The following is a 15,250-nucleotide window of genomic DNA, read 5'->3' on the forward strand; positions in this document are numbered from 1 at the left end:
TTTCTTTAACCACCCATTTAGTGAACTGTCAAGTTTAGTCAGATATAACCTCCAGCTTCTGTCTTTGAATTCTTTCTATCCCAAGCCCTTAATTCCATGCTTTAGGGGGCTGGGAGTTGACCTTTTGTTTGCACAGCTTTGCTGTCATGTTAAAATATTATAGTTAAATCATTTACCTCCCGAAAAATAAAAAAATGACAAAAATGATTTTATTTACTCTCATGTCATTCCAATCTATGGAACCTTCGGAACACAAAATATATTTTGAAGAATGTGTTTTGTGTCCTGAAGAGTTAAAAAAATTATACAGGTTTGTAATGACATGGGGATGAGTAAATGATGACAGATTTTGTGTGTGTGTGTGTGTGTGTGTGTGTGTGTGTGAATAACCCTTTAATAAATACTGAGAAACAAAGAGTTACATAATATTAAATTTCCTTCAAGTTCCTTTACAGGAAGTGTTACAGTAAGTCATAAATACGTGATCAGATAAGTTTAAATCAAAAAGACAAAGGTCAGAGCATACAGATAAAGTGTCCCATACAGATTGTCTGTGTAAATACTGACTCAAATACCCACATTTGTATATCCCTGAAGTCTTAGTTGAATCTAATGAATCACCATGACTTGGTTTATGACATAAACCTTTAGACAGTATGCATTTAAGCATTTGTAATGTTCAAGACATACACGCATCTGATGCATTTTTAAAAGTTTTCATTGGGACTAAACATAGAAAATAAGAGCATCTGTCATTTTTACTATTTATAAAATTTATAAAGTTGTTTTTATTTACCCCTGCATTTAATGCAGTACCAAATAAAACCGTATAATAAAACGTGCTAGTAATTATGTTAGATGTGATAGATGTTACATGTTGTGATATATCATATTTGGGCAAATGTTTAAGTGTTTAATGGACAGAAATGTTTATTCAATTAAACATCTCAATCCTAAAATGCACATTATTTACAATCATTTCGATTTTAAAGAGAGATCATTTGTGTTAGTGTTAGTACTAAAATAAAATTCCAGATTCTAACACATTGTTTTTATGCTGATGAATTTATTAAAAAGCTGAGGTGTGTGTCGAAGATATCATGTTTGCCAATGACAAAAAAAAACACTCAACACAAACATCAGCAAGTGTTTTACATCGAAACATGCTCTTTCCCAGTTTATAATTTGCCAGCTTTGAACTCTACAGCTTAGTGACAGTGAAATCAGAAATGTCTCTCTGCATCGCAGCGTAGAACGAGACAAGCCAGCATTTGATAACCGGCTTTGAAGAAAGTCTGTAGTCTGTGATGTCCTCCCTACAGACACATTCATAGATTAAACAGATGCATAATATGAGAAAAAAATCAGCAGTGTGCGTATTGTTTATCACGTACCAGCTCGCGCTCTCTTCCCGGTCATTTATCTTTAGAGCTGGTGTTTGTGATCCTTGAATCTCCTCATATGAAGCATCAGTTTTTCCTTTAATATTATCCACAGTTATTTAACCCATGTTGGTTTAATAATTAAAGCGAGTTACAAATCAAAATATACTATTTGATTGCTAAATTGTTGATACATGCTTAAATGTTTAATAAGTGAAGCATTCTTACCTAAAATGCCTGTCAAACTGACATCTTTTGGCTGCTGCCGAACAGCAGGCCACAGAAACACATCACTTTTTTCCTTATGAAGAAGAATAATGACGTGAATATTTCCCATGGTGATGTCTATTTCATTGCTCCGTAGAATCAGAGACACGCTGATGGAACAGAGAAGCTGATGAGTGAATTCTTTCTCTCAGATTAACATATAGGCTATAACATACACAAGTTTAGTGAAACATGTATAGTTTCAGTAGTATTTACCCCTCGGTATTGTGCTGGGACGCTTTCTGGCCCCACAAAAACTCAACTTGATTCTGGCCGTCATGGTATCTGATAGACGTTGTGTTTATTGTCAGATGATGGTTTGTTTTGTAATGAAAAGTAATTTGATGGAATCCATTTGGTCCAGTCATGGATTCTCCATTCATAGAGAACTCTATGACACAAAGTAAATGTATGTATAAAACATTTAATTCAAGAAAAAATATGACTTCTAAAAGGATGTGTATGTAGTAAATGTGTAATAGTAACCTGAAGCTGAATCATGTAGGAGTCTGAGTTTGTGACGAACAGGAACGTCGAAGCAGAGTGGCTTAGACTGACCAACAACAGGGAGCAGGAAATGAATGGTATGAACTGTTGGAGCTAAGACAAAACACAACCAAATGCGGCATCATCATTTTTCTATAATTTTATAATAATTACGTTTGAGAGCTTTTTATGTACCTGACACTGTAGAAAGAACAGTTACCCTCCTCAGAACTGTGGGGCTTTCAGCTAAAAAACAAGAGGTTTAGTCATTAAAAAGACAAATGCAGGCTATTAATAATAAAGCTGCTCATGCTAAGCCAGTTTATCAATAAGTGAAATTATTATTATTATTATTATTAAAGGTTTTTGGACAAAGAATGGTACAATGTAATACATACCTTCAGTTTCCAGAAATGCAAAGCTTGGGACTGGGAAAAATGAAAGTTAGGCATTATATAGACAATAAAATACTTGAAGTACAATAATGCAAAAAACTAGACAAGACATAGATTATATGCACAAGACAGCTGTGTTTATTCATTATTAAATCTGGTTGACAGCAAATACATGTAACAAATGCATAACAGAAATGAAACCACCTACTTGAATCATAATAATGATTAGGACGTTGTTTACCTGAAAACAAAGTGGTTTTATGTAGTGAGCATGAATCAAACATCTGTTTATTACAAATTTGTTTTTAATATGTGTGTTTTATTGCAACCCCTCCATTTTACACCTTTATCCCATTTGCCTATATTTTTTAAAAATTTCAAAGCATATTTTAGAAAAAAGGATAGCCTTAATCATCATGGTAAATTGAATACTGCTTGGTGTGAACACTGTGGAAGCTATATGATAAGGTTGCAATTTCCGTTTTCCATACCTGCCATATGGAACCTTTGACGTTGAAGCACACGAAAAGCACTACCACCACTACCACCATATCCTGATGCTGAAATATAAAACAAATTAATATATATATATATATATATATATACACACACACACACACACACACTAAATTCTCTATTCAGGTTTCTCTATTTAAATATCTATCTATCTATATCTATCTATCTATCTAATTTTTTATTTAAATATCATAACTGAATCTTCCAGTGAAAACAGCAGATTTCTCTCTGGCAACATACGCAGGTCTTCTCCAATGACCATATCCCTTCCCTGAACTAAGTGTTGAAGAAGATGGTAAAGGCGTTGGTTTTCATCTCAAAATTCAATCAGCAGCTAATGGACAAAACCAAATCCACACCCTACATTTTCTTGTGTGTCACAATGCAGCAATAAATATCTGAGGTTACTGCCGTTTCGTAGTGACTAATGTACATTTCTGCATTTGTTTGTGTACATGAACTGTTAGTCTACCATTTTATACCTACCCATTAAGCGACTCTGAGTTTTAAGATGGGGGTGCATTACTAAATAAAAAAGAAAGAGAAAAGTTTTAAGAAGCTTGACTGATTTACATACTCAAGTTCACGTCAATTCAAGTTTTTACTCAAATTGTTATGCTGATTAAATATTTTGTAAAGAAAAATTTTTAAATTTTTTTTTTTTTTTGACAAAGTGATCTATGTGTATCACAATAAATAAAATGACTAAATCTATACTCTTATACAGAAGAGTTATTTTTTTTATATAAGTAGTGTTTTTAATCATATTTTATTACCTGCAATGTTTAACCTATGATACAGTTAATGCAATCTTGATTAATACTTTTATACATAATGTTTCATATTTTATACATAATGAACCATACTCGGAATTCGTGCTCTGCATTTAACCCATCCAAAGTGCACACACACAGCAGTGAACACACAAACACCGTGAACACACACTCGGAGCAGTGGGCAGCCATTTATGCTGCGGCACCCGAGGAGCAGCTGGGGGTTCGGTGCCTTGCTCAAGGGCAAGTCGTGGTATTGAGGGTGGAGAGAGCGCTGTACATTAATTCCCCCCACCTACAATTCCTGCCGAACCTGAGACTCAAACTCGCAACCTTTGGATTACGAGTCCGACTCTCTAACCATTAGGCCACGACTTCCCCGTTTGTTTGTTTTTTTTGCATATAAAATTAAATGTTAAAAGTAGGGCCGGGACTCGATTAAAAAAATTAATCTAATTAATTAGAGGCTTTGTAATTAATTAATCGAAATTAATCGCATTTTAATCGCATATAAATATTTGACCTGAGAACAGTGAGAAGTACGTTTTTTTTATATGGATTTTTAAATTTCCCATCCACAGGGCCAACCAAAGCGGTCTCATCAGCTTTGTCCATGTTCACTGTGGTTTGATTTTGGCTGTTTCTCAATATGCGTTCTTCAGCGATCTTGCGTCCTTGTGTTCTCGTTCTACGTCATCATTAACCGTCGAAGTTCAGTTCCAATTCTCAAGAACGCAAGTACAGAGAGGATGCATGAAAGTGCCCGGATGTGTTCTTGAAACTGAGGATGCATCGAGTGCAGACTTGAGAGAATCGAGCCGTTAGAAATCCCAGAAAACTCTGTGGGTGGCCGGTGTACGTAAGCCTGTAAGCTTTAAAGTCGCTCTCACAAATACTTAACGGCTCTTCAAGTTGAAAGTAAACATTTATCGTATTATAATATTTATTGTTCATTGGTCGCTGCTTATGCTGAGACTATGCGGTCAGTTAAGCAAGAACGCAGTACATCTCAGTTCTCATAAGTGTGCGTTCTGTGTTCTCGCGTCCTTCTGAGTTCGTTCTTCCAAGGAAGCTTGGCAAGACCGGTCTCCACGAGAACGCAAGTCCGTTCTTTGAGAAACAGCCTTTAGTCTGAACGCTAGTTGGTGCTACAGTATAATCGGTCCGCCGAAACTCATCCAGTGAGAAACGTTCCGCGGTGCAAAAATAAGTGCGATTAAAATGCGTTAAAAAAATTTTACGCGTTATTTTTGTGTAATTAATTAATCTAAATTAACGCGTTAAAGTCCCGGCCCTAGTTAAAAGTCAAATGTCTGTACACTTTTGTTTCCAATTTCTACAACGTTTCAGTTCTCACCTGTAGCTCTAGGTGGCGCTTCTCCCTCTTTGGGTTTGTCAGCAACTTCCACATCACCTTCTTGTGGCTTAGTAACAACCATAGAGGTGAGGGGAGTGACAAACTGGTATTTCAGGGAGAGTTTGAGAGCTTCTTTCTTTTCATCCTCTTTCTCTTGTCCTTTAAGAATCACCCTGAGATAAAAGATGTTCTCAATGTTCAACTTAAATCGCAGAATGTCAGTTCACTCAGTTCACTCAACTTACTGTCTCTCCAGAAGCTGCTTCACTGTAAGGTAGGCCCACAACCTCTGCATAAAATCTTCATCCTCAGGTGGAACATCACTGGGGTCTTTCGTCATTATAGTGTCCTGATACGTCACATTGCTGCCTTTCTACTCAGAAATAATTATACTAGTGAACATTTTCATCAGGAATGCTGTCAGGACCACTTTCACCCATAGCCTACTATAAAAACAAAGCTATTATTCAAATCTCCTACACAATGGACCAGTGATCCTGATAATATGTCTTTACACAGATGAGTGAAGATCTTACTGATACTGCGATGACTTCAGTGGTGAATCTCTCCACACTGTTGTCTGTTATTTGTCCTGACACCACAATCTCAGAGCCATTGAAGTACAAGCTAAAGCTGGTCTTGGTAAGGTTTGTCCCTCCTGGGTATTTAAGTTGAATATCAGTGAGGAGAGGGACGGCAACTTCTTCGTAGAAGCCCTAAAAATCAACCAAACTTTAAATACGCTCAAAGACAGAACCGTTCAGCATTAAAGATGAATTCATAGCTGATCATCTGTAGTCCACCTGCAGCTGTAGATCAGCGTCTGAATCTTCATAAATCCTGCGCGCAACTCCGCTGTTTTCCAGTGACATCTTTGTCAGGAAGTCAAAGTTAACATCATATCCAAAACCAAGGCAAAAGAGGGGAAATTTTGTCCCAATGGCCTCTTTCACATTGCCCACTATCTTCTCTATGTTGGTTTCACCTGTTTAAAAATCATAATTTGATGTTTTTGGGTTATTTGAAGGTTCAGTAATGGCTACATTAGGTTATTTCATATTTCTTATTGTATTCTCTTGTATTCTTGCCGTATTCTCTTACTGACAAAGATAGGAGCCAAATTGGTCATGATAATAATCCATTGGTCCTACAATTATTTCAATTAGGTCTAAAAACCTTTATAAACAGGTTTGCTAATAAACCCTGATTATTATAGGATGGCAATTAAAGTGTTGTTCTATTCATGAAGCTGGCTCAGAGCCTACGCCAGGGAACCTACATTGGGGGGACATTTATATTTCTGAGGGGGTCAAAAGCACATTGAGCATGTGGGGGTAGGAGTTGTTGTTATTGTGTGCAATCTCTGATGCTCACAAAAGTGTGCAATCGCTTTCTTATGCATGCTGTTTATTAGGGACCAGGGCCAGCACTAGCTATAGGCAGAGCAGGCGATTGCCTGGGGCCTCGGCTTTGAGGAGGGGCCTCCATAATTGTAGCAAGACGGGCAGCAAATTCTAGCCTCGCTGTTCATTGAATTGTCACTCATCTTCAATTAAACCAATTAATGGTCCAGTTTCAAAGCGGGTCCTTCTGAATGTTTGCGTAACGAACGCATCAGGTGCTGCAAACTATGCGATGCAAACAGCTAAATAAGCACGCAAAGTGCAGCTCCTAATGCAGTGTGTGAGTGGTTGTCATCTATTTTGGAGTGATTGCAATGTATTCTATCAGTGTAATTTCTAGAAAGATCAGAAGAAGAAGTTTGTATTCAAAGCTAAAAAGCAAACACACTAAAACATTTTGTAATGTTTCAAATAGGCTAAAGGATCTCAGATCTTTTTGTATCTTCTAAATTCTGCTGATGATTGCTACATTACTGCTCTAACATAACACTTTTAATTTTCAACTTACTAGAAAATTACTTTTTTTCTGCTTAGTAGTCTTTCTTTAAGGCTAAAGAAAGGTATAGGGTATATTTAAGGTAACGATGCAATACATAATATCATATTATTGATATTAATAATATGACAATATCTGTAGTCAATATTGATTAAATTGTAGGGGGAAATCTTGCCCATACCCAGCTAGGGGGAAAAAAAAAGATAAAAGCACTGATGTTCATCTACTGAAGTGGTATTCTGGAACTGTGAATAAATTGAATAAAACAGCAAAATAATAACAACTTATGGCTGATTAAAATTCAGCTTTCATCACAGAAATATATTTTAAAGTATAGTAAAATAGAAAACTCTTATTTTAAATTGTAATGATATTTCATAATATTATTGTTTTTTTCTGTATTTTTGATCAAATAAATCCAGGCTTGATCAGCATAAGAGACTTCTTTCAGAAACATTTAAAATAGTAATGTGTCCAAATTTTTGTAGTGTATAAGTAAAAATATGCTAAATTTAAAATTAAATGATGTATAAATAAAAAGGTTAGGGATCATATTTGTTTCAAGTGCTTTTTATTGGGGATGGGGGGCCTCCAACATGAATTTTGCCGGGGCCTCCTAATGTCTAGAACCGGCCCTGTTAGGAGCCACCTATGGCACCTATTGTATTAGTTAGTTTTCTAATTATTATTCTTCCACTCTGGAAGTCTATGGCAGCCCACAGAACCGCTTGCGGAAAAGTTATGGAATTTGATACACTGATAGAGGACAGTCTCAACATTAACCATATAAAATTTGGTTTCTCTAAGTCAAACTCTAGCACCATCACTTGTCAAAAATTTGATTCATGTTTAAGCTAATAACTTCTGAACTGTACTGGCTAGAAACAAAATTACATTCCTATGACATAATTTTCTGTCATAAAAAAAATTCTGCCATTTTGAATTTTATGATATACCCATCCGTTCTTGAAAACCACACAAATGAATTGGACGATAAGCTCACCAAATCGGACATTGAGTCTCCACTGCTTTTTTGTATTCAGTCCAAACTTGATGTGTTAAAACAACCATGACCTGAGGGTACCTGCACAGTTTCGGCACAGTGCCACCTTTTTATGATGGATGGATGCACTTTATTGGACTACTGAATCTCAACAGTCATTCACTGTCATTACAAAGCTTGGAAGAGCCAGGACATTTTTTAATATAACTCCGATTGTATTCGTCTTAAAGAAGAAGGTCATATACACCTAGGATGGTTTGAGGGTGAGAAAATCATAGGGAAATTAAAATTTTGGGGTGAACTATCCCTTTAACTGATGCTTGCAGCTTTCACTTTCAAAATCGATCAAGTTCAGCAAGAAAGGGAGAGGAGGGGAAGGGGGGATCGATAACTCATTTTGTGTGCGTGTTGGGGGGGGGGGGGGAATGCCCCCCCATGATGCCGGTCCTGAGCTGACTAAATAAACTAACACAACTTGTGAACTTGTGAGCTTGTGTTTGTCAGTGTGAATATGTGCCTGTAGTGGGATCGCCGTCAGTCAGCAGGATCAGGATGGAGGCTGTTCCCTCTCGTGGATGACGATTGATCATGTCCACTCCTGCTAGAACTGCAGCGTTTATGTCCGTGGCTAAAGGAAGACCAAACATAGTTGTGTCACTGTGAGGTAAAACTTTCTTAATCCTTATTTATGTACTATAACTCACCTCCTCTATCTCTGATCTCCTTCACAAAAGATTTCGCATTCTCCAGATTTTCCTCAGTAGCTTTGAGGAGCTCACGCTTCCATAAGCTAACTTCACTGTCAAAGGTGATCAATCCAAAATGGTCATCCTCATCAAGATCACTTAAAATCCTCAGCAGTGCCAATCGAGTCTAAAGAAAAACATGTCAGCATATCTGGAAAGTTATTCTTACTCTGTTATGGATACAGTCTTACATTTAACAGAGAAGAACAGTTTTGTTACTAATTTAAAGAAATACCAAAATCCTTGTTCTTATGACATGGAAATGCAGAATGCTGCAAGATTCTCCAAAAAAGTTCTTCTAGGGTTTTACGATTGTTATGACCCAAGATGTTTCCGTATTTGTTCACTAGGTGGTGTTGTTCCGTGGTTTGGTCTGCCCCGGAGCATGCATCAGAAACACCTGTGATTGGGTTGGGGATAAAACCTTGGGCAGCAGTTCATCTTTTTCTCTTCAGCCCTGGATTGCTTTTTTTCCTTTACACCTTTTTGTATTTTTTGTATTAATATCTTATTAATTTCTGATTAAATATTTGTTAACTTTACCGCTATGTGTGGCCTCCCTTTTTTGTTGCCTCACCTAGAGTCAGGTGGTTGTAACATAATGCCTATAGAGCTCAAAAACAGGTTTGCATCAAGCCATACATATGGGGAAGTAGAAAATTCTGCTTCATTTGAAGGGTCACAGAAGCATGTAGTCTCTGTTACCCTTAATGGAAGAAGTTTGAAACAACCAGGATTCTTCCTAGAGCTGGCCTCCTGGCCAAACCGAGCAATTGATGGAGAAGTGCTTTGGTTAGTGTGGTGACCAAGAACCTGATTGTCACGCTAGCTGAACTCCATGATCATATGTGGAGATAGGAGAAATCTACAGAAGGACAAACATCACTGAAACACTCCACCGATCTGGGCTTTCTGGTGGTGTGGCCAAACTCAATCCTCTCTTCAGTGAAGACACAAGAAAACACACTTGGAATTTGCAAAAAAGCACCTAAAGGACGTTCAGACTGTGAGAAACAATATTATCTGGTCTGAAACACCCCAATTCCAAACATCATGTTAGAAAGAAACAAGGCACTGCTCATCACCTGCAGAGTACCATCCCAAAAGTAAAGTGTGCTGGTAGCAGCCTCATGCTGTGGGGCTGATTTTCAGCAGCAGAGACTGAGGGACTCATAAGAGTAGAAGAAAAGCTCAATGCATCAAAATATTGAGATAGCCTTAATGAAAACCTAGTCCAGAGCATTTAGAACTTCAGACTGGGCAAAAAGTTCACCATCCAACAGGACAATGACCCCAAGCCCACAGCAAGAGTGACTTATTGACAACTCTGTGAATAGCCTTGAGTGGCTAAAGGACAATGACTCTAAGCAAACAGCAAGAGTGACTTATTGACAACTCTGTGAGTAGCCTTGAGTGGCTAAGCCAGAGCGTGGGCTTGAACCCAATCAAATATTTCTGGAGAAACCTGAAAATGTGCATTTGCTCCCATCCAACCTGACAGAGCTTGAGAGGTGAAGAGGTGAGGCGAAGAATGGCAGATAATTGCCAAATGTTGATGAGCAAAGCTTGTTGCATCAAGAGACTTGAGACTGTAAAGGTGCTTCAGCTAAATATTTAGTTAAGGGTATGAATACTTCTGCAATGCACTTAATTTAATTAATTTTATTTTCAATAAATTTTTTCAATAAAAGTTTTTGCTTTGTCAATATGGTGTATGGAGTGTAGATTGATGTGGGAAAAAAAGTAATTTAAAGCAGTTAAAACATAAGGCAGCAACATAACAAAACATGAAAAAATTAAGGGGTATGAATACTTTCGCAAAGCACTGTAGCTATCTAAGAATATCTATGTGCTAGCCCATTTACTGCACCCCTTCTTAGGGTCTTTAAGTAGCGGTCTCCTTGTGCCCTCCCCTGGACAGCGCTATCTCCCCTGCTAGGGTTGTAAGCAGATAGCCAACTCTTTGTGGTCTGGGCAAGCACATAGGAAGGTTTACCTGGTTATTTAGGCTAGCTGTGTGGGACTAGTTGTATGATAACTCTGTGATTGCTCCCCTGCTTGCGGTTTTTAAGTAGCGGTCTCCTTGAACCCTTAGACAGTGCTGTCTCCTCTGCTAGGATTGTAAGTAGACAGCCCACTCTTTGTGGTCTGGGTAGTTTCAGTCGGTCCCTTTCCGGTAGCCTTCCTAGGTATATAGCTATCTGAGGATATCTATGTGCTAGCTTGGTGACTGCTCCCCTTCTTAGGGTTTTTAAGTATCGGTCTCCTTGAGCCCTCGCCTGGACTGTGCTATCTCCCCTGCTAGGGTTGTAAGTAAATAGCCCACTCTCTGAGGTCTGGGTAGCTTCACAGGAAGGTTTACCTGGTTATTTGGCAAGCTGTGCGGGATTAGCTGTGTGATAGCTTGGTGATTGCTCCCCTGCTTAGAGTTTTGAAGTAGCAGTCTCTTGAGCCCTTACCTAGACAGTACTGTCTCCCCTGCAAGGGTTTTAAGTAGACAGACCAGTCTTTGTGGTCTGGGTAAACTCAGTCGGTCCCCTTCTGGTAGCCTTCCTAGGTACATAGCTATCTGAGGATATCTATGTGCTAGCTCAGTGACTGCTTCCCTTCTTAGGGTTTTTAAGTAGCGGCCTCCCTCAGCTCTTGCCTAGACAGTGATATCACCCCTGCTAGGTTTGTAAGTAGATAGCCCATTCCCTGGTCTGGACAGCTTTTTAGGAAGGTTCATTTCATAAGACCTGTTGGATATAGATATCTGTGGATAGCTGTGTTCTAGCTGGGATGGTTAGTAGCAATCTTAGAGCTCCTCTAGGCTTCCAGCCTCTTCAGTGATCTTATGTATCCAAGCTGCTATTGCTCACACAGCATAGCAAACTGAGGATGGTTGTGTTCCTAACTTGAAGTTCCCTTGAAGGGGAACGTCTGGGGTTACTCATGTAGCATCTGGGGTTACTCATGAGGCGCTGCGTCCCCTCACCATGCCTTCGGCCTGCCTGTTTACGTCTCCTCAGACAACTGAGTTGGTGACGTATTCAGCAGGTGCACTTTTATACTTTTGTTTTACACATGCTTCAGACACCAGTCATACTGGCAGCATTCCCCAAAGTGTCCCCCAGAGGGGGACACAGCATCTCATTCCCTCTTGGGGAACCATGGTTACATGCGTAACCCGAGAAATTTTCTTAATTTGAAATTATAGATAAATGGGTAGCGAAGAAGTTTTGTTAAAATGGATCGACTGCTGGACTTTTTAACTGCTCCAATATTGGAGAAGTATATTGCTTTACACAATTGCTCAAAAGACCAATTGTGTAAAGTAATTGAACAATGTAATTTCATAGGTCATTATATGTTTTTCAACGCTGAAATTTACCTGATCTATTTTCCTGCCGTTCATAGAACCACTCTGGTCAATGATAAACACCACATTTTTTGGAATACGTGGAACATCAGAGGGAGCAAAGTAGTGGACGAAATAGCCATTTGATACCTGAGAGAACAGAAAAATAAGTATATTATGAATGATGTCTTTTTACATGGCCAGTCATTCAAAATCCTCTCCACTTTTCAAAAACGTATTTTACTCTCGCAATCCATGTTATTTTACAATGTACCATGACTTCTCCTTTGGGATTTCGTCTCTCTACATCATATGTTATGAGCAGGTCACCATTCAACCCATTTTCTCCACAGCTTTTACACTTGGTCTGTTGATCTCGAGAGGGATATAAGGTCACCCATGCCTGCAATGATCAGTTTGGTCATATGATATTCTTTTTTTTAAAACATACAAGCTTAAATGAAAACATCTAAACTGTGTTTTTAACCCTCATTTAAGCTCTTACGTCTTTGTCTGCTCTGGTGGTTTTGATGGCATTGGCCAGATCACCGGTGTTCAAATCTCCTTTCACCTCCAAGGAGGAAATTCCTGGTTTCTCTTGGATGTGCACATCTATCTAATGTGAGGAAAAGAAACATCATCTAACTATACCTTAAAATTGATTATTAATTTCCTTTTCATTTCTTCCATTACCTTGAAGTCAGCCACTGGCTGCATCGGTTGGGCATTGATGAGTAGCTCATATTTGCCGAGGCGACGCTTTAGCAGTTCCTCATAGGTCAACTCAAAGGTCACTTTACTAAAAGCAGCCACTGTCACTGAAGTTTTAAAGTCCTCTAAAGTCCTTCCAACAGATCTGAAATAGAAATAAATCCCAGCATATTACTAAACATACTACAAACACATATTTATGGACGTAATTTAAAATAATTCCAGTACTTGACCAGTCCAGCACTTTGTCCTCGAGATACTGCTTGATTGTATTGCTGCTGAGCTTCTTCTTTTTCCTTCACAACTCCATCATATGTTTTTCCCTCTATGGTCCTATGGAGAACATGACACAATGAGGTTTCCTTAATTTCCTAGAAACTTACATTTCGAATCTTAGACATATTGCATTAAAAAAATCCATCACACAAATTGTATCATCACTAAATATGTTAGTTTGTCTGAAAGTATTTGTATCATTAGCTACAATGTCTTGTAATACATTGAAAATTACAAAAATGTCTAAATCTATATTTTGTTCTTGCTGCATTATCAGATGTACCTGGTCTGATGCCCACATGCTATAAATGGCTTCTTTAACTTTTTATTTCTAATTATATAACACTACTCATGTTCACCCACATTCTGAATTTGCTGATGAGGGCATTCTTGGGAATCTTGACCTCAAACTGGATCTCTTGAGATTCATTCAGTGTGTTCGCAACACGGCTTGTGATGACTGTTGTGGCGTAGCGACTGGTGACTGTGGAGTTAATGTAGAAGCTGTATATATCCACATTTTGTTTCTGTTGAGACATCAACAGTACACAAATCAAAGTATACTCATATTGTATAACAGAAAGTGATTGGCTGGTGCACATTCACTCCTCCTTTTTGCATAGGATTGCTCAAATGTTTACTGCTCGAAATGACATAGGGAAAAGGCCTTTGGACTAAAAGTCAAATATTTGTCAATTGACTGCATCTCCGTGTACACAAATAAGCAATAGAAAATTAGATAGTTCTGTCAATTCAAATTATATTTTTCTGTCAACTATAGTATTATAAACATAATCAAAATAAAAACACTGTTAAATATGTCAACAGATTTCTTTTTTTTTTTACATTGTGTTGTGGTTTTATTCAACAGATATAGATTATATGACAAACTAAATCATATTAAATCAAAATATATGATATACTACTAAATGTTTGGTATTTTTGAAAAATGTTTTTTGAAGAAATCTATGCTCACCAAGGATGCATTTATTTTAATCATAAATATAATAATTTAATATTTATTTTCATTCATTTTATATTTAATGCAAGTTGGTTTGTGAAATATTAAAATAAGTTTACATTTACAAATTTGATTTATTCCTTATATATTATATATTTATTCAGCATTATTACTCCAGTCTTCAGTCCCACATGATTCTTCAGAAATCACTCTAATATGCTGATTTGCTGCTCAAGAAACATTATTTATTAATCAATGTTGAAAACAGTTGTGTCGAATAATAATATTTTTGTGAAAACATGATACATTTTTCAGGATTCTTTGATGAATAGCATTTATGTGGAATAGAAATATTTTACAACATTAGAATTGTCTTTATGGTCACTTTTGATCAGTTTAATTAATAAAAGCATACAATTTTTCAAATAAATCTTACTGAGCTCAAACTTTTGAACAGTAGTGTATATTCAACACAGTATATATAATTAGTTTGAACCCTCATCTCAAGTACAGATATTGATACGTTTTTGTACCCTGCGTTTGACTTCATCTTGAATTAAAATTTGACCTTCACCTTCTTAACAGGATCTGAAGTGGCTGAGATGAGAAATACGCCCAAGAGAATCAGCCGAAGAGCTGCTCGATCCATCATGACCTGCATAGGAAACTGACCTCGAAATGCACACTGCCTTTAAACACTGCCTTTAAACTCAAGTCCACAGCATGCTATTGGCTGTTACTGACCGGATGAAGAAACCTCCCCCTTTATTTGCAATGAGAGTCTCTTAAACACCACGTAACTCAATATGCTGTTCAAGAAAATATATTATCCATATAATTTGAAAATACATTCTGTAAAAGTTTGGTGTTGTGCTCTAATTACTAGACAGGACCACAAAACAAAAAAATAACAACCACATCAAAAAACATTTTCCCGTAATAATCACAATCACTTATAGAGAGGCATCAGTTGAAGGGTTTCTATGAATACATAACATTTTGGTGTGCAATTTTAATTGCTAATTTATCACGTGTGTCAGCTAAAGCCCAGGCACATTTGTGTGGGCAAAAAAAAAACACATATCCAAATACAAAAGCACAGCACAACAACTGCTGAATAAATCCTGCACATTAAATC

At 37.4% G+C, this 15,250-nt stretch overlaps 1 protein-coding gene across 4 annotated transcripts; it reads right to left on the reverse strand.

Moving 5' to 3' along the window:
* Positions 1-1,046: 1,046 nt before the first annotated feature.
* On the reverse strand, positions 1,047-14,841 carry LOC306857000 (inter-alpha-trypsin inhibitor heavy chain H3-like). 4 transcript variants are annotated; one of them, XM_079396607.1, is made up of 23 exons: positions 14,687-14,841; positions 13,515-13,678; positions 13,104-13,208; positions 12,858-13,020; positions 12,670-12,780; positions 12,439-12,567; positions 12,198-12,314; positions 8,783-8,951; positions 8,596-8,706; positions 5,980-6,161; positions 5,713-5,892; positions 5,422-5,549; positions 5,177-5,349; positions 3,533-3,571; positions 3,022-3,090; positions 2,739-2,771; positions 2,534-2,563; positions 2,331-2,381; positions 2,136-2,249; positions 1,866-2,040; positions 1,611-1,759; positions 1,395-1,479; positions 1,047-1,316 (listed from the first exon to the last, which is right to left on the reverse strand). In XM_079396607.1, the coding sequence occupies exons 1-23, from the start codon at positions 14,771-14,773 to the stop codon at positions 1,202-1,204; spliced, it is 2,679 nt and encodes an 892-aa protein (XP_079252733.1). In that variant the 5' UTR covers positions 14,774-14,841; the 3' UTR covers positions 1,047-1,201. The 4 variants fall into 4 exon arrangements, with proteins under 4 accessions (XP_079252733.1, XP_079252735.1, XP_079252734.1 ...); XM_079396609.1 differs by lacking the exon at positions 3,533-3,571; XM_079396608.1 differs by lacking the exon at positions 2,739-2,771.
* Positions 14,842-15,250: the final 409 nt, after the last annotated feature.

The sequence above is a fragment of the Barbus barbus genome (genome assembly GCF_936440315.1).
Source record: "Barbus barbus genome assembly, chromosome: 37".
NCBI lineage: Eukaryota > Metazoa > Chordata > Actinopteri > Cypriniformes > Cyprinidae > Barbus > Barbus barbus.